The sequence below is a fragment of the Engystomops pustulosus genome, chromosome 11, assembly GCF_040894005.1.
Source record: "Engystomops pustulosus chromosome 11, aEngPut4.maternal, whole genome shotgun sequence".
In the NCBI taxonomy this organism is placed as follows: Eukaryota; Metazoa; Chordata; class Amphibia; order Anura; family Leptodactylidae; genus Engystomops; species Engystomops pustulosus.
In genome coordinates, this window is record NC_092421.1 from 71315628 (window position 1) to 71334187 (window position 18560).

General features: G+C 45.2%; 1 protein-coding gene across 1 annotated transcript; it reads left to right on the top strand.

The window, feature by feature from the left end:
- Positions 1-1597: 1597 nt before the first annotated feature.
- Positions 1598-18301, top strand: C1S (complement C1s). The gene is made up of 11 exons (XM_072130883.1): positions 1598-1864; positions 1956-2163; positions 5062-5233; positions 5554-5673; positions 12231-12430; positions 12748-12895; positions 13432-13553; positions 14129-14201; positions 14290-14409; positions 14554-14628; positions 16639-18301. The coding sequence occupies exons 1-11, from the start codon at positions 1833-1835 to the stop codon at positions 17463-17465; spliced, it is 2097 nt and encodes a 698-aa protein (XP_071986984.1). The 5' UTR covers positions 1598-1832; the 3' UTR covers positions 17466-18301.
- Positions 18302-18560: the final 259 nt, after the last annotated feature.

Sequence of the window (18560 nt, forward strand, 5' to 3'; positions counted from 1 at the left end):
CACATCACATATTACAAACACATACAGCATATACACACACATAAATTATATACCGTATTTTTCGGACTGTAAGGCGCACCGGATTATAAGGCGCACCATCAATAAATACCTGCTAAAACGTCTAGGTTCATATATAAGGCGCACCTGATTATAAGGTGCACATGATTGTAAGGATGAATGACCAGCAGGTGGCAGACCTGTGCACAGTTCAAGGCAGCTGTTGTGTGTAAGTATGGTTCATATATAAAGTGCACTGGACTGTAAGGCGCACTTTTGATTTCTGAGAAAATCAAAGGATTTTTTGTGCGCCTTATAGTATAGACAGTACACACCCAATACACACCCAATACCCAAGGTGTTGGGGCTGCTATGGCTGCTACCACTGTAGTTACTCCTTTCAATATAATACAATACAAGACCATGTTTGCTGTGGCATTGCCAGCAATGTCCTGTAGTAACCACCAGGTGGCGTCCCCACAAAACCGATAAGTTTCCTACAAAAAACAAAGCAAAATATTCTGAATTAGTTACTTATTATTATACAGGCGCTTGTTTATTTTTCTAACATTGACAGAAGTTTCCATAGATTTTTACAGTATTTTGGTGTTTTATGTTTCATTTGAAAATGTCATAGCAGGAATATAATATATCAGAATATAATTGTGGGATCTGGTCATGGATAAGAGAAATGTAGTAAAATGTGATGTAGCGTCGTAAAAAGAGTCGTTCAACTTCAGCATTTTCTAGATCTCTGCTTGCTGTCATTCTACAGGAATATGCATTGTTTATTTCCTGTGGATAACAATCCCTGGTCATGTGATGTCACATGGGTGAACAGCTCATTATATTCCTGGTCATGTGATGTCACACAGGTGCACGACTCGTTACATCCCTGGTCATGTGATGTCACACAGGTTAACAGCTCATTATATCCCTGATCATGTCATGTCACACAGGTGCACGGTTTGCTATATCACAGAGAGTAATCAGAGCTATGTGTTATAACGAGCCGTGCACCTGTTTGATATCACATGACTGGGTATATAATGAGCCATGCACCTGTGTGACATCACATGACCGGAGATGTAACAAGTCATGCACCTGTGTGACATCACATATAATATATAATGAGCCATGCACAGAAATATATTACCCAATATAATACATTGGGGAATTGTTTAACTTTTCATTACACAAACACATTATTGGCTGAAAGTCTGAAAGTGACAATCCCTTTAATGCATTAAAAAAAATATGTCACTCCCAATGTATCCAACGCTAAGCAGCTCAAAATTTAAGTGGAATTACTGCAGTGTGATGCACAGTCCTTTAAACCTAATTCAAGGTTATTAAAGAATCTGGCATGGGCTGACAACAGAGAACAATAGACTGTAGGTAACAGTCCAGCTGTCTGGTTGCTTATATGCAGGACCTGGCCCCGGGCCATGTGTTATTTGTCACTGTTGGTAACTGGTTCGGCTTTTGTCCCTCTTCCCCCTCCACTTTCATTTATTGGAAATCAGCTGCTTTCAGCTCCAAAAAAAATCATAGTCTTACGAAATCCTGGACTTCCCCCTAGTCCAGACTCTACATCCAATTGGCCTCCCTCTGCTGCCCCTACAGGGTGCGACCCAGTTAGTTATCCACATCTGGACCCCCAACTCCTCCCCAGGTCCTGGCTGATATCAGAAAGGGTTAAATCCCCCCTCCCCGAGCTGTGTAGGGGGGGAGAAGGGGGTGAAAGTCCAAAACCAAAACAGGAGTTTCTCCCTCTTTCCCAGTTCAAACATATTAAAACCCGAAATGTGTTAATAGAAGACTTTCTGTATGTCATGATCTGCTGGGAGCGAGGCATGGAGCTGAGGTGAGTCACTGCCGCTGACCTGCAGAGCTTGCAATCTAATACATAGGAATCCTATTGGTTTCCATGTTACATCTTTTTGTGTCCTATACAGGTGGTTTTTCCTCGCCCTCTTGGGGTGTGCAGGTGCAGAGTCGCCCTCTATGTTCGGAGAGATCACATCCCCCAATTACCCCCAGGCTTATCCTAATAATGCATTGACAACCTGGGATATTCGGGTCCCGGAGGGGTACGGCATCCGCCTGTACTTCACCCACATGGACATTGAGCTGTCTGAGGACTGCGAGTATGACGCCTTACAGGTAAATGTAGTCATTATTCCATGGTCCACTAAACTATAGGTCCAGCTCTTGCTACATTACAAGCTGGAGAACAAAGGTTTGAAGCCGGACATCTAAAGGATGGAGACTACAAAGAGAAATATCTGATCCACTTATCCCAAAAGGACAGGATTGGTGTTACATCTGTGCCGGCGTCATCCTCCCTCTGTATGCCTTTTCCTGGAAGCCTTGATTGATTGGCACCACATCCATCTGTCTCCTGCAAACTCTGCTCTGGTTTGCGAACAGTTAAACACGTTGTGATTGACAATCTCTCCACTCCACTGTCAGAGAAGAGATCCAATCACATTCTGGACTGGGGCTATGGCATCTCTATAAGGTCTTGTGAATCAGAACTCTATGCCTGATATAGTCTTTTGTGCTTGGATCGCTGTATTGTTCTGCCATCTGAATTTTGGTATCTTTGACCCTTTTGCCTGAATCCCTAACTATTGATTTGCCTAAAGATTTTGTACTGCATTGCCTAGATTTTTGGCGACTATCCTTCTCTGTTTTTATTATCTTGTCTCTGTCTCCATGCTTGCACTTTGGTGCACGAAGGGTAGGTCTACCATTTGTCTCCTACCACCAAGAAATGGTCAGGCAAGTAGGTTGGGAAAGCTGGGGATTTAGTTTAAAGAGGACCTGTCACCCCATTTATCGGCACTAGGAGCTGCTTACTAAAGTAAGCAGCTCCTAGTGCTTGAACAAACGCTGCAGTGCTAGAGTGATAGCGTTACCGGAAACCTCCGGTAACGCTATCTAACACTGCGGCAAGGTATAGTGTTATTGTCGGACAGCTCGCAAAGCTGTCCGACGTATTCATGAGGGGGCGGGGTTGGGGAGTGACTAGGGGCGGTGACTGCCACCTAGTGCGCGACAGTCAATGCCGACCTATGGAACGAGCGGGGCGGTCCGGGGTAGAGGCAGCGCTTTGGACCGCCCCCTCATGAATACACTGTACCCCGCCACTCTAACACTGCAGCGTTTGATCAAGCACTTGGAGCTGCTTACTTTAGTAAATGGGGTGACAGGTCCTCTATAAGGACTCAATGGGGGGTATTTATCATGCGCCGGCGAATGATATGCCCGCTGCTGCATGTATCAGGCAGGCTCCTGCGCAGTATTTGTTTATTGCCTAGGGTAGAAATAAATGCAATAAATGTGAGAAGTCGCCAGCAGCAGCAAGTGCTCAGGCGTGGGGACAGTAACACCCCAGCCCAATCCCGGCCGCCCACGCCCTCAGCTCACCGGCCTGCCCCCTCTCCACGCCCAACTGGCGTGAAAGTGACTGAAAGGCCAAAATAATCGCAAGTGCTAGCAATAAGCCACTGACGTGGCGCAGAGGCCCTGATAAATATGCCCGATGTCTCTGTCTGTTCCACCCGTCCGTTCCCTGACCCTGCATAACAATTGGGATTCTTACTACCACCAAGAGTAGCTAATGAAAAACTGACTTATAGGTCCCACAGCCATCAGAATATCAGTAAACTCTATCTAATTTGGTTGGATCCCCTAAGACAGTGATGGCGAACCTTTTAGAGCCCGAGTGCCCAAACTTCAACCAAAAGCCACTTATTTATTGCACAGTGCCAGCGCAGCAATCTAAGCAGTAATGTATTTCTCCTTGTTCATTGACAACTTTCAATCCTTCAGCCTCCTAAAGACACCAACGCAGTTGAAAGGAGGAGGGCAAATTCGCTAATCATTTGTAGGAAGATTCTGCAGGCAGATTCTTTGAGTCCTGTCTGGTGAATTTCATTCTGGGGTGATGGCCTGGGTGCCCACAGAAAGGGCTCCGAGTGCCGCCTCTGGCACCAGTGCCATAGGTTCGCCACCCCTGCCCTAAGACATATATGATATCTTCTCCCAGGATTTAAAGGGGCAGTCATGTGACAATAAAGGCTCTCTCATTAGTAAACAAAGGTCACATGACAACACACGACAACATGAAAAACAGCGGCCATATGACAACTAAACCCCGCCTAATAAATCACACAGGATTTTGAAAAACAAGTGATGTGACATGAAATCCCCTACAAGGATTAACTGAGGCAGTCATGTGACAGCTAAACCCCTCCCTGGATTAAATGTAGGCAGTCATGTGACAAATAAGCCACTCCCAGGATTAAATAAGGGCAGTCATGTGACAAATAACCACTCCCAGGATTAAATGAAGGCAGTCATGTGACAAATAAACCCCTCCCAGGATTAAATAAGGACAGTCATGTGACAAATAACCACTCCCAGGATTAAATGAAGGCAGTCATGTGACAAATAAACCCCTCCCAGGATTAAACGTAGGCAGTCATGTGACAAATAACCCCTCCCAGGATTAAATGAAGGCAGTCATGTGACAAATAAACCCCTCCCAGGATTAAACGTAGGCAGTCATGTGACAAATAACCCCTCCCAGGATTAAATGAAGGCAGTCATGTGACAAATAAACCCCTCCCAGGATTAAATGTAGGCAGTCATGTGACAAATAAGCCACTCCTAGGATTAAATGAAGGAAGTCATGTGACAAATAAGCCACTCCCAGGATTAAATGAAGGCAGTCATGTGACAAATAAGCCACTCCCAGGATTAAATGAAGGCAGTCATGTGACAAATAAGCCACTCCCAGGATTAAATGAAGGCAGTCATGTGACAAATAAGCCACTAAACAACAAATTCCTTCTCTTGAGTAAATGAACACGGCTAATCCTGCAGCCAAGTTGAAAAAAACTTTTTTTTACAATTCAATATTCAAGTCCAGTATGGGTCCAGCAATGTCCAGACATGAAATAGTTGTATTATAGTTTCAGTTCTGGGTGGATTTGGAGGTTAAATTTTTTGGCTCTCCCTAGTGATCTGTTTATGGGTGTCTCTGTACTGTAGGTTATCATTGGAAAAGAAGTCCAGAAGTTTTTCTGCGGCCGCCATTTGTTTGGATCCAATGGATTCCCGAGAGAGAAGTTCTACCCAACCACACACATGAAATTATTGTTCAAGTCTGACTTCTCCAACCAGGAGAGATATACCGGATTTGCTGCTTATTATGTGGCAGCAGGTAGGTAGAATTTATACATCAAACATCCAAAACCAAGTCAGTCCTAGTGTCATGTCCCCCCTTTATCCACTGCTAGAACATGTGGGGGATCCTTCAAAAGAGAGAAAAGTTTTTAGTGGCTGGGAGCAGATTGCAGCAGCAGCCTCCACTGCCTTGTCTGGGGTGCTGAACAGGTTAACTATGGCTCAGACCAAAAAACTTTGGTGATGGGGCAATTGGGGGAAGGAAAGGGATACATTAGTTTGACCCTTGTTTCTCAATATTTTTCCATATGTTTCTTAGATTTAATTTCCTATAACCTCTTCTTCTTTCTTCTACAGATGTGGATGAATGCAATATGCATGACCCCTGCTCACACTTTTGCAATAATTATATTGGTGGGTTCTTCTGTTCCTGTCCTCCAGAGTATGAATTGCAAGAAGACCAGATCACGTGTGGGGGTAACTACTTCTTGGTTCTTATCTGGTTGGTGTGGGCAAGTATGCTTCCTAAAACAGTTACAGTTATAAACGCAGTCTGGACCTCCCCCTATAACAGCAGTCTGGCTGTGTCATCTGGACCCCCCCCCCCTATAACAGCAGTCTGACTGTGTCGTCTGGACCTCCCCCTATAACAGCAGTCTGGCTGTGTAGTCTGGACCTCCCCCTATAACAGTAGTTTGGCTGTGTCGTCTGGACCTCCCCCTTTAACAGCAGTCTGGCTGTGTTGTCTGGACCTCCCCCTATAACAGCAGTCTGACTGTGTCGTCTGGACCTCCCCCTATAACAGTAGTCTGGCTGTGTAGTCTGGACCTCCCCCTATAACAGCAGTCTGACTGTGTCGTCTGGACCTCCCCCTATAACAGCAGTCTGGATATGTCGTTTGGACCTCTCCCTATAACAGCAGTCTGGCTGTGTTGTCTGGACCTCCCCCTCTAACAGCAGTCTGACTGTGTCATCTGGACCTCCCCCTAGAACAGTAGTCTGGTTGTGTAGTCTGGACCTCCCCCTATAACAGCAGTCTGACTGTGTCGTCTGGACCTCCCCCTATAACAGTAGTCTGGTTGTGTAGTCTGGACCTCCCCCTATAACAGCAGTCTGGCTGTGTAGTCTGGACCTCCCCCTATAACAGCAGTTTGGCTGTGTTGTCTGGACCTCCCCCTCTAACAGCAGTCTGACTGTGTCATCTGGACCTCCCCCTATAACAGTAGTCTGGTTGTGTTGTCTGGACCTCTCCCTATAACAGCAGTCTGACTGTGTCGTCTGGACCTCCCCCTATAACAGTAGTCTGGTTGTGTAGTCTGGACCTCCCCCTATAACAGCAGTCTGGCTGTGTAGTCTGGACCTCCCCCTATAACAGCAGTCTGACTGTGTCTTCTGGACCTCCCCCTATAACAGCAGTCTGGCCAAGTAGTCTGGACCTCCCCCTATAACAGCAGTCTATCTGTGTATCTAGTGCTCTTGCTATTGTGTTTCTTGCTATTCTGTGTATTGGCTTCTGCTTTGCCTACTGACCATTCTATTTGCTATACGAATCTGTACCTTTGCCGCCATCTTAGTTTTGACCCGGTTTGTTTGACTTCGCTTGTCTGTCTGTATCTGTTGTTTGTCCCTCAGTATCGTTTATCTCCTAGTGTTACCCCACCTTTCTGTCTGTCTTGTGTCGGTTTCTGTTACCAGTGTGAACACTGACCTATATCAGTATCCCGGTTACCTGTCCGCTCCACCATCCAGCAGCTGCCAGACAAAGTAGGTTTTCCCTGTCATCTTGTAGGGTCACTCAGGGACCATCAGTTAGGTTCCTGATAGTGGGTTCGCCCTTACCAGGGCAGTTTATCTGCTATACACAGGCAGGGCCGGCGCTATGGGTAGGCAAAGGTGGCAATTGCCCAGGGCCCCCATGGAGAAAGGGGAGAATCTCTTCTTTCAAATGAATCTTGAATTTTGTTTCTAGGTGCTATGGATCCAGAGATATTCAGGTTTAAAGTGAGAATATCAGGTGCCATTTTTATATATAAATATCTCCGTTTTCCTACATTTTAGAAACACAAATTTAGATTCATATAAAAGAGGAGACTTTCTTCTTTCATAGGAAAAAAGGAGTGAGGTTCTATATGTCACAGAGCCAGAGATACAGCCCCCTGAAGTGTCTCCCCCATCTCCAGATTCTTAGCCATCAGGCTGCAGGGAGTATTAGCTGCACACAGGAGCTGCTGCACCTCACAGATAATGGAAATATTCACTTTATATGTTACTACATTTTGAGAAGGAATAATATCAACTAATATTCATGTTTTTAACCCTTCTCTATGCAAATCTAAGAACACACTTAGGGCCACATGTATCAATCGTTTTTTTCTGTTGTTTTTGCGCCTTTTCATTCAGGCGCACCGTTTTTGTGCCATTTTTGCGACTAAATGCCAAACTAGCTGCGCAGCAAAAATAACCAGCTTTCCCTCATTTATCCTAGCAATCCAGATGTTTTGATGCGCCTAATGATATTCATCACTTGCGACTTTTCATTTAGGCGCAAAAACACTCCAGCCCGAAGCTGGCGTTATCTGAGAAGAAAGCACTGAGCCCCTTTGCAGAACAGCTAATTTCTAGCAGCAGAGCTCATCCAGACACTGCAGACACTAGAACAGATCATACAGACATGAGATACTCTGCAGACACTAGTACAGATAATACAGACATGAGATACTCTGCAGACAGGAGCTGCAGACTCTATTTACAGTTCATCACCTTCTATTTACAAAACATTCTGCAGAATCCTGAGCTCAAAGCAAGAGAGAAGAGAACGTTACAGAATGTTGCACATAGTACTGACAGGTGTCCCCCATGTAATTCTGCACAGTATCACCAGTGTTTCTGAGGGGGATACTGTGCAGAATTACAGGGGTGCAGCAGGAGACCAGCACTGGGGGATCCCCTCCAGGAGAAGCCCCTGCTGAGGAGGTCACTGGGTGCAGGTTGTTACACACCTGGGTGCTGCTGTGAGTGTTATCTTCATTCTGGGCTGTGGGAGAAGCAGAGAGGAGCTTGTAGCAGGATCACATGTAAGTGCCTGAATCTAACATTGCGCCTAAACTGCGCCAAAATTGCGCCTAAACTGTCTTAAAGTAAAGTGATTAATAAGAGGCAGGAAATTAACTTATCACAGATGGTTGTAGCTTGTGATAATTCTGGAAAACAGTGCGCCAGAATTTAGGCGCAACTACTACACCTAGGCGCACAAAAGTGATAAATGCGGCCCATTCTCTCTTATTCCCTTTTATTTTGTGATAGTTATTTTTTTGTTGGGAAAATTGACTGATACAATGAACATTCGATCCTCTTCACCTAATGTGACTACACCGTGACCAGAACATGTCCATAAAGTTATATGTAACACCAAAAACACACATGTCCTGGAATAAAGTTTTTATTTCCCATCATCCTCCATTATTTACACCTATGTTATGACATTCTCACTTTCATTCTTATGAAGCGCGGAGGGTTCTGTTATTGTGCAGCTAATACACTGGCGCACATCTAAACGTGACTTTTATTATCTCATTAGAGAGGTTTATGGATATATAGTTATTTATTTGGGTCACCATTGTGTAAGGAGCATACAATAATAGATCTGTGTGAATTTTCTGCAGTTCCCTTTGCTGCATATTTTGGTGAATATACACATGTGGGGTCTGTATGCTCTCCTCATATCTTACTGTTTTAGGAAAGTAGATTTTCTTTATATAAGTATTCTGGATTTGTACATATTTTAGAGGAAATTTTGAATGTTAATTGCCAAATGCATCGCCTGGTTGTCTGCTTTCAAAATTCTATAGGTTTTATGGCGCCTTTACTTTTTATTCTGTTTTATTGATATATTTTGCAGGTTGTGACTGTCTAAAAATGTCTAGCTGAAAAGCAGATATCTAGTTATTACAGTTTTAGTGATATTATGTGGATTTATTCATGTGAACATATCAATAGGGCACATTTGTGAACTCTACAAATGTCCATGTTTGGATCAAATTTTTTGCCATCAAAGTCAAATTTTAAGTATTTTTAATAAAATGTTTCAATTTGAATCAAAATTGCATGAAGGCGCCTATATCTATTAAATCTTTGATGCAATTTTGAAAATGGGGCAAGTGTCTGCTTTCAGAAAATATCGGTCCCTCTCCCCAATGGGCCTCACAGTCTAATCAACCTACCAGTAATTTTTTGGAGTGTGGGAGGAAACCAGAGGACCCGGAGGAAACCCACGCAGACACAGAGAGAACATACAAAATCTTTGCAGATGTTGACTAGCGCTGCAAGGCTGTAGTGCTAATCATGGAGCCAACATCCTGCCCATAAATCTCCCTATCATTTATCTATCTCCTATAAAATTCTCCCATATTACAGTTTGTTTTACCATACTAAAGGAGCCTCTTGCTGACTGTGACTGGTCATAAAATAGTTTTATTTTGGGGCCCCACTTTTAGTTTTGCCCAGGGCCCCACTTTGTCTAGAACCGGCCCTGTACACAGGGCCTTAGCCCGCAGGGACGTTGCAGGGTGAGTTCGCCACCACCTACCTAGTCTGACAGCTAGCGCCAAGCCTGGTTGCGGTTGCTGGAAAGGTGCTGACGGTCTGGCTGTGTTGTCTGGACCTCCCCCTATAACAGCAGTCTGGCTGTGTAGTCTGGACCTCCCCCTCTAACAACAGTCTGGTTGTATAGCCTGGACCTCCCCCTATAACAGCAGTCTGGCTGTGTAGTCTGGACCTCCCCCTCTAACAGCAGTCTGGATATGTCGTCTGGACCTCGCCCTATAACAGCAGTCTGGTTGTATAGTAGGACCTCCCCCTATAACAGCAGTCTGGCTGTGTAGTCCGGACCTCCCCCTATAACAGCAGTCTGGTTGTATAGTCTGGACCTCCCCCTATAACAGTAGTCTGGCTGTGTCGTCTGCGTCCTATAACAGCAGTATGACTATGTAATATGGACCTCCACCTATAACAGTAGTCTGGCTGTGTAGTCTGGACCTCCCCCTATAACAGCAGTATGACTATGTAATATGGACCTCCACCTATAACAGTAGTCTGGCTGTGTAGTCTGGACCTCCCCCTATAACAGCAGTCTGGCTGTGTAGTCTGGACCTCCCCCTATAACAGCAGTATGACTATGTAATATGGACTTCCACCTATAACAGTAGTCTGGTTGTGTAGTCTGGACCTCCCCCTATAACAGCAGTCTGACTGTGTCGTCTGGACCTCCCCCTATAACAGTAGTCTGGTTGTGTAGTCTGGACCTCCCCTATACCAGCAGTCTGGCTGTGTAGTCTGGACCTCCCCCTATAACAGCAGTCTGACTGTGTCATCTGGACCTCCCCCTATAACAGCAGTCTGACTGTGTCATCTGGACCTCCCCCTATAACAGCAGTCTGGCCAAGTAGTCTGGACCTCCCCCTATAACAGCAGTCTATCTGTGTATCTAGTGCTCTTGCTATTGTGTTTCTTGCTATTCTGTGTATTGGCTTCTGCTTTGCCTACTGACCATTCTATTTGCTATACGAATCTGTACCTTTGCCGCCATCTTAGTTTTGACCCAGTTTGTTTGACTTCGCTTGTCTGTCTGTATCTGTTGTTTGTCCCTCAGTATCGTTTATCTCCTAGTGTGACCTTTCTGTCTGTCTTGTGTCGGTTTCTGTTACCAGTGTGAACACTGACCTATATCAGTATCCCGGTTACCTGTCCGCTCCACCATCCAGCAGCTGCCAGACAAAGTAGGTTTTCCCTGTCATCTTGTAGGGTCACTCAGGGACCATCAGTTAGGTTCCTGATAGTGGGTTCGCCCTTACCAGGGCGGTTTATCTGCTATACACAGGGCCTTAGCCCGCAGGGACGTTGCAGGGTGAGTTCGCCACCACCTACCTAGTCTGACAGCTAGCGCCAAGCCTGGTTGCGGTTGCTGGACAGGTGCTGACAGTCTGGCTGTGTTGTCTGGACCTCCCCCTATAACAGCAGTCTGGCTGTGTTGTCTGGACCTCCCCCTATAACAGCAGTCTGACTGTGTCGTCTGGACCTCCCCCTATAACAGCAGTCTGGTTGTATAGTCTGGACCTCCCCCTATAACAGCAGTCTGGATATGTCGTCTGGACCTCGCCCTATAACAGCAGTCTGGTTGTATAGTAGGACCTCCCCCTATAACAGCAGTCTGGCTGTGTAGTCCGGACCTCCCCCTATAACAGCAGTCTGGTTGTATAGTCTGGACCTCCCCCTATAACAGCAGTATGACTATGTAATATGGACCTCCACCTATAACAGTAGTCTGGCTGTGTAGTCTGGACCTCCCCCTATAACAGCAGTCTGGTTGTATAGTCTGGACCTCCCCCTATAACAGCAGTCTGGATATGTCGTCTGGACCTCGCCCTATAACAGCAGTCTGGTTGTATAGTCTGGACCTCCCCCTATAACAGCAGTATGACTATGTAATATGGACCTCCACCTATAACAGTAGTCTGGCTGTGTAGTCTGGACCTCCCCCTATAACAGCAGTCTGGCTGTGTAGTCCGGACCTCCCCCTATAACAGCAGTCTGGTTGTATAGTCTGGACCTCCCCCTATAACAGCAGTATGACTATGTAATATGGACCTCCACCTATAATTGCAGTCTGGCTGTGTAGTCTGGACGTCTCTCCCTATAACAGCAGTCTAGCTTTGTAGTCTGGACCTCCCCATATAACAGCAGTCTAGCTTTGTAGTCTGGACCTCCCCATATAACAGCAGTCTAGCTTTGTAGTCTGGACCTCCCCATATAACTGCAGTCTGATTGTGTAGTCTGGACCTCCCCCTATAACAGCAGTCTGACTGTGTCGTCTGGACCTCCCCCTATAACAGTAGTCTGGCTGTGTAGTCTGGACCTCCCCCTATAACAGCAGTCTGGCTGTCTAGTCTGGACCTCCCCCTATAACAGTAGTCTGGCTGTGTAGTCTGGACCTCCCCCTATCTAACTGTTTGATCTGAATGTGTCTTTGTCTTTTAAAGTGAACTGTAGCGGGGGTCTGTACACAGATCTGAGGGGGCAGATTAGAAGTCCGGGATATCCTTCTCCATATCCCGAGAACTCTCGTTGTGAGTACAGAGTTCTTCTAGAATCGGGGTACCAGGTCATCCTATCTTTCAAGTCAGAAGATTTTGACGTTGAAGCGACTGAAAACGGGAGCTGCATTTATGATAGTCTTATGGTGAGTACATGGCCTCTGTTTCATGGCTGGAGGGTGGGAGGAAAATAAAGCGGTCTTCCAACTTTCTGCTTAATATTTGTATAATTGAAAGCTTTGCAGCCAAGTTTTTCTGTTTCTAATACTTTTCAAATTGTTTTTCACTGTCAGTAAGTAGGAGCATCATACCTAGAGACTCAGAAAACACTCCGATATAATATATCACACAGCGATTCTAATAAACTGTATAGGACATTTCCGGAAAGAGTTCTCTACAGTAAGAGCATTAGTATGTAAATGAGCTGTGGTGGATGCCTTTAATTGTAATATTTTCTGCCCAGATAAAAGCCAAAGGACAGAAGTTCGGACCTTACTGTGGGAAGACGCCCCCTCCTCGCATCGAAACGGGTAGCAATGAAGTGGACATTGAATTCGTAACTGATAGCGGAGGGGATAACAAAGGCTGGAAGATCTACTATTCAGAGGATGGTGAGGAGGAGATGGAAGGGTGTAGCTAAAGTCGCCAAATATGTTCTTAGAAATTAATTTCCACCAAACTTAGGGAATTGATGTAGGCCCCAGGATGGAAATCGTGAGAGATTTGTTATTCGTGAGGGTCCAATGGTCAGATCACCACTAATATACGACCTTAAAGGGATTGACCATTTTACTTCATGTTTTTTGTAATGTGTGTGTAAGTTTAGGGGGGGGGGAATTTCAGATTATTTACCTAATATACATTTATTAATAGTTCTGCTCCACTTTCTTAATATGTAAATTGCAGCCTCCTGTCTTTTACCTCATCAGTCAGACATTCCTGACCATAAAATGGCGACATATGGAGGGTCATGTGATCTCTATCTGTCTATGAACAATCACCCTGCCAGGACCTTAATCTTATTTTCACGAATACTATCATATGGAATTGGCAGGGTGATTCTTCATTGATAGAAATCACATGACATCATGGAGAGTCATCAGAGCTTGAATCTTGTAGCATATTGCCATCTTTTCATTCTTTCCAGCCATTCCCTGCCCGACAGACGTGTTCCATCATTCCATCCTAAATCCTCAAAAGAGAAAGTATGTTTTCAAGGATATGATCACGGTGAAGTGCGAGGAGGGGTATGAGTTGGTATCGGGGAAGGTGAGTATCGTCAGGATGGCTGCGGACTGAATGTAAATATACTGGATAATTTCACATTTTGACGAGGAGCAACAGATTGCCGAAAATTATATTTTATATGTTTATCCCATAATGGGGACTTCTCAACATCTCCATCCCTCTTTGATTCCCCTGAATAGATGATGGCACAGTTGGGATTTTGTCTCTAGTCCCCACCATTTTCGAACAATCAGTGCTGTTAGTTTCAGTACCTACAAGGCTAATTAGGATCTCTTCCTGTGCCAAGGGAAGGAGCCTGGAACAACCCATCTGACAGTCTAGAACCTAATTAGCATATTAGGTGCCATATCTAACAGTTCTGATACGTGGGGAATAGTGGGGGCTAGAAAAATAACCCAACTGCTCTGGAACCACGCGGAGTGACACCTATAACTATGCAAAGTTTTGGTGTTGGTGGTCCCTCAATGCTATGTCTGATCCATCTGTTGGTGGTTTCTCTTACCCCTTGATCAGAATGCGATGCATGGGAGACGCTATTCCAGAGAACATCTAGTAATCTATGTGCTAAGTCCTCTGCTCTTCTTATCACTTCTTAGAAGAGGCTTCCATCTTTCCGAGCAAAATGCCAAGGAGATGGAACCTGGTCAAACTCAAACCTGAGGTGCCAACGTGAGTAACCGTGTCATATGTCCTGCATAGTGCAGTGTACTACTAGATGGTCCTGAGAACATTGACCCCATCATTTCATTCTCTCTAGCCGTGGATTGTGGAGATCCAGAACAACTGGTCAATGCGGACGTCAAATTCACACAAACGATATATGGGGAAAAAGCTGTATACAAATGTAAAAATGAATATTACAGCTTGAAAGGTGATGGTAAGTATGGAGGTAAAGACTCTGTCTGGTAGTGGATGGACAGCTCGGAAAACATGTGTGGCTGGTCAAGTGTGAAGAACATGTCCAATGTGGTAGGCGGTGAAGTCTTTGGGCCACTCTTCACCCATTTCTCCTTATTCACAGATACTTATTCCTGCTCTGGTGATGGACTCTGGATTAACAGTGCCCAAAAAACAGACCTTCCCAAATGTGCACCAGGTAAGTGAGAGGAACCTCCTCCAGAACCTAAAGTTGTCGTTATCCGTTTATACCCCAACCTTCCACTACCACATGTCCTAACAAACCTTATTACTGCCAGTCTCTGCTGGTTTGCTCTGAACTTGGCCTAAACCTTCATGCCAAAAAATTACCCTCAGATGCAGTTTGACTAGAATGCTACAGTGTAATAATTAGCTGCCACCATAATAGAGCCCAAGGCATTACTGGCTACAAGATCTAAACTGCAAGCAACAGTGTTGTCATTTTGTGGACTTACATTGTCACCTTACTCTTTTGACTTCAGATCAATATTGTAGGTGGCCCGCATGATTTCCAACCTTTAACCCTTGGGAAGGGTTCTTGATTTTGCTGCAGGGAGAGCACTAGGTTGCTACCTCTTGATTTTGGTGGGCCTAGGTCGAAGACAGGTCAGGAGGACCACACACGTACAAAGTCAGATACAAACTGGGGTCAACATGAGGGATCAGCAGGACAAGGATGAATAGCAATTGCAAAGATCAAACAATAAGATGTTGAGAGTGACCATGAGTGTTCACATGGGGAAGTAACATGGTGACAGGCACAGATCGCTGTGATAACCAATACACATAATGTAATCTTAAGATGATTTGACATAACGGGGCACATTTACTAAGGGTCCGAACGCCACACTTTCGTCGGGTTTTCACGATTATTTCCGTTTTGCGCCGAATTGCCCCAGGTTTTTGGCGCACATGATCGGATTGTGGCGCATCGGACAACCCGACTGATTCGGACAAACCGCAGAATTTAAAAACGTGTCGCAAGATCAGCACTCACATGCACCGAGAAGAAGGTGAACTCCGGCGGACCTCGGCGCAGAAGCGACGGATGCATAAACTCAGGCGCACGAGCTTCGTGAATCACAACAGCTCCGAATACTCGTCTGACAACGCACCGCAGGAACGCGACATATTGGATAATGGGGTGTAACTCTTTCATATACATACAGTATATAGATGCGAACTACTGGTGATGGTACAAGCAAGACAACAAAAATCTTCATGTGTTCTGAACTTTTAACGCATTAGCTGGACATTTACTGCCTAACCCTGGGGGGTCTCAGAATTTCTCCCTCATGTGTTGAAACATTTTAAAACCTAGGACAGGTCAGAACTCCACAAGGGAAGAACATTGGGGCACATTTACTAAGAACAGTGCAGTGCCCTGTGTGGTGTGCAGGGGCCACCAGATTCAGGATTTCTGGTGCACGTTCTTCATGAATCTGGTGACCCCTGTACTGCTCCAAGACAGTGCACCATTATTTTTGCTGCACCTTTAACATGGGGCGTGCGACACAATTCTGTTGGACTTTGCATGTTAAATCTGTTGTACGGTCTGACTGAGCACCGGAACGTCCCCTTCAGTGCAGAAATTTGTGTTGCATGATGACTATGCAGCTGTGGCGCAAAAGGGTGGCGCACAAATGTGGCAAAGGCACTTCTTAAAATACCTGTGCAAGCAGTTTGCACTGAAAAGAACTTGCAAATTCAGACAAAAAACTGGGCACGGCCCTTAGTAAATTTGCCCCATAAAATTTTGTTACTGGTGCCATTGTTTCCGACTGCCTCCCTACAGCATTTTTGGACACCAAACATGGCTCTGCACTTATGCTTCCATTAGAAGTTCTGCATACCTCCCCATCTAAGGGTCCTAGGACAGACCAGGTGGTCATTTGTCCTGCTCCCCAGATTTCAGTAATGCAGCCAATATCTGGCTAGGACGCTCCATAAGTATATTATGAAGTCCAGGAGAGTTCCTTTGACATGGGGTAGTGTGTCTTTATTCTTCCAGATAGCCTACCCAAGGTTTGATAACCTTTGAGACTGGATCCCCTTGATGGGACCGGAGGTCCTGATCTCCAGCAAGAATGTAAATAAGGTCATATTTCATGACCTGAACTGCAACCGCACGTGCTGTGGTTCTTCTTGATACATCTCCCCTAAATCTCTAATTTTCATGTCTTTTTAGTATGTGGCAAAACATCATTTTCCCTAACATCTCGCATTTTTGGTGGTGAGAAAGCCAAAAATGGATACTTTCCGTGGCTAGTACTGGTGGACATGACTACAAACATCGGTGGTGGATCACTCATATCAGACCGCTGGGTGGTGACAGCTGCTCATATTTTAAAGGACCATACAACGAAGCCTACACTGAAAGTTGGAGATGTGAATCATCAGAAGGGCACAACAGTTCATGTCAAGAAAGTCATCCTCCACCCTAAATGGGCAGTAGATGTGGACGATAGGAAAAATTTTAACAATGACATCGCTCTTCTCCAGCTGGAGAGGAAAATCGAACTGGGCGAATGTATTTGTCCAATCTGCCTACCGCAAAAAGGGGAGACAACCCACCCCGCCATCGAAGAGGTCGGAGTTATCGCTGGTTGGGGAGAAGCCTTCAGAGTAAAAGACACAAACAAAATAATAAGAATAGCAACACCAAATACTTTACAATATACAAGGGTTCCACTCCAAAATCTAGAAGAGTGCAAGAAGAAAGTGCCAGAAACTTATACCATCACCTCAAACATGTTGTGTGCCGGAGAGAAGGGTCATGACAGTTGTCCTGGCGACAGCGGGGGTCCCCTCATGTATCAAGATCCAAAAAATAAAGACAACAAAAGATTCTATATTGCTGGCATCGTCTCCTGGGGGCTGGAATGCGGAGATTTCGGAATGTACACCAAAGTTCAGAACTATGTGGAATGGATCGAGAAGACAATAGAGAAGGTGGAAGAGGAAGAGAAAGATGAAGAGCAACTGGAACCACTGAAAGTCTGTAAGAAGGTGTAGCTTGTTGTTTTGTGAGACATTAATATATAAAGGAAGGGCAGCAGGGCCCAAAATCCCCCATGTTCTTCACAATAAACTTTGTATACACACAGTTAGTGGATATTTTCATCTCTTTCGTTAATAAAATAGTAAAAAAAACAGTCTTGTATATACAGCCGCTATCAGGGCTCAATATAGCGTTTTTGCTACCGGAGGTGAAAATTAGAATGCTGCCCCTCCCCTCCCAAAAGGGGAACTGGATTTTGAATGTGTTTTGAATGGTCCCAACATTGGTATAATAACTTAATAACTTTTATTAACTCAATTTACATTATAATACTTCTACTGCATCGCCCCTGCCAATGCATAGTCAAGGTGGTAGTTGTGTATAGCGCCCTCTCCATTTTAGGATCTATCTGGTGAGCCTGTGTAACTCATCCAGAAGATAATGCTAGGAGAACTTGTCATTGCAGCTGTAGATACAATTGTAGCTGTAGGCAACAGTTAACTGGTGTATGTAATTATCTAATGGTGTTTTGTTACACAAGCTGGAAGGTGATTGGAGAGGTGCTACCACCTGACCAGGGGAGTAGATAAACCCCTGCTGGGCGGAAGTCTGTTCAGTCTTTGTTCAGAGTCAGTCTGCAGAGTCAAGAGAGAGAGTGAGCAGCACACCTTCAGCCCATAACTGCAGCTTCCACCACTTGGACTCTGTTCCACCTGAACCAGCCCAGTCTGCATCTACTATCAGGCTGTGTGTTACCTTTCCTGCGGACCACTCTCCATGGCCTTTCCAGCATAAAGAATCTGCTGTTATCTGTTTCTGGCCGTTGCCTGCTGTTCAATAAAGAACTGTAAGTTGATTTGCATAACGTTGCCTGTGTCTGATTCCTGCAAACGGCTATTACCACCACGGGCTTCCCCATCCATTACCCAGGGACTCATCTTACAGACACCTCAGGGGTTTCCCCATAGAGAACCAGTACATCAGCCTCTCCCTCCATATTTTTAGCACACACCACCCGCTGGAGACCTGCCCGGCTGTAGGACAACCCTCTGGTCCCCATACCAAGCACTGTGACATCAGCGTGCCTAGGCCACAATAGCCAGCCACAC

Bases quoted from the DNA above. Each gene is read 5' to 3' on its own strand.
- C1S (XM_072130883.1), top strand. From the start codon at position 1,833: ATGATCTGCTGGGAGCGAGGCATGGAGCTGAG. The intron at 12,431-12,747 runs GTGAGTACATGG...TTTTCTGCCCAG, and splicing joins GCATTTATGATAGTCTTATG to ATAAAAGCCAAAGGACAGAA. The intron at 14,202-14,289 runs GTGAGTAACCGT...CATTCTCTCTAG, and splicing joins CTCAAACCTGAGGTGCCAAC to CCGTGGATTGTGGAGATCCA.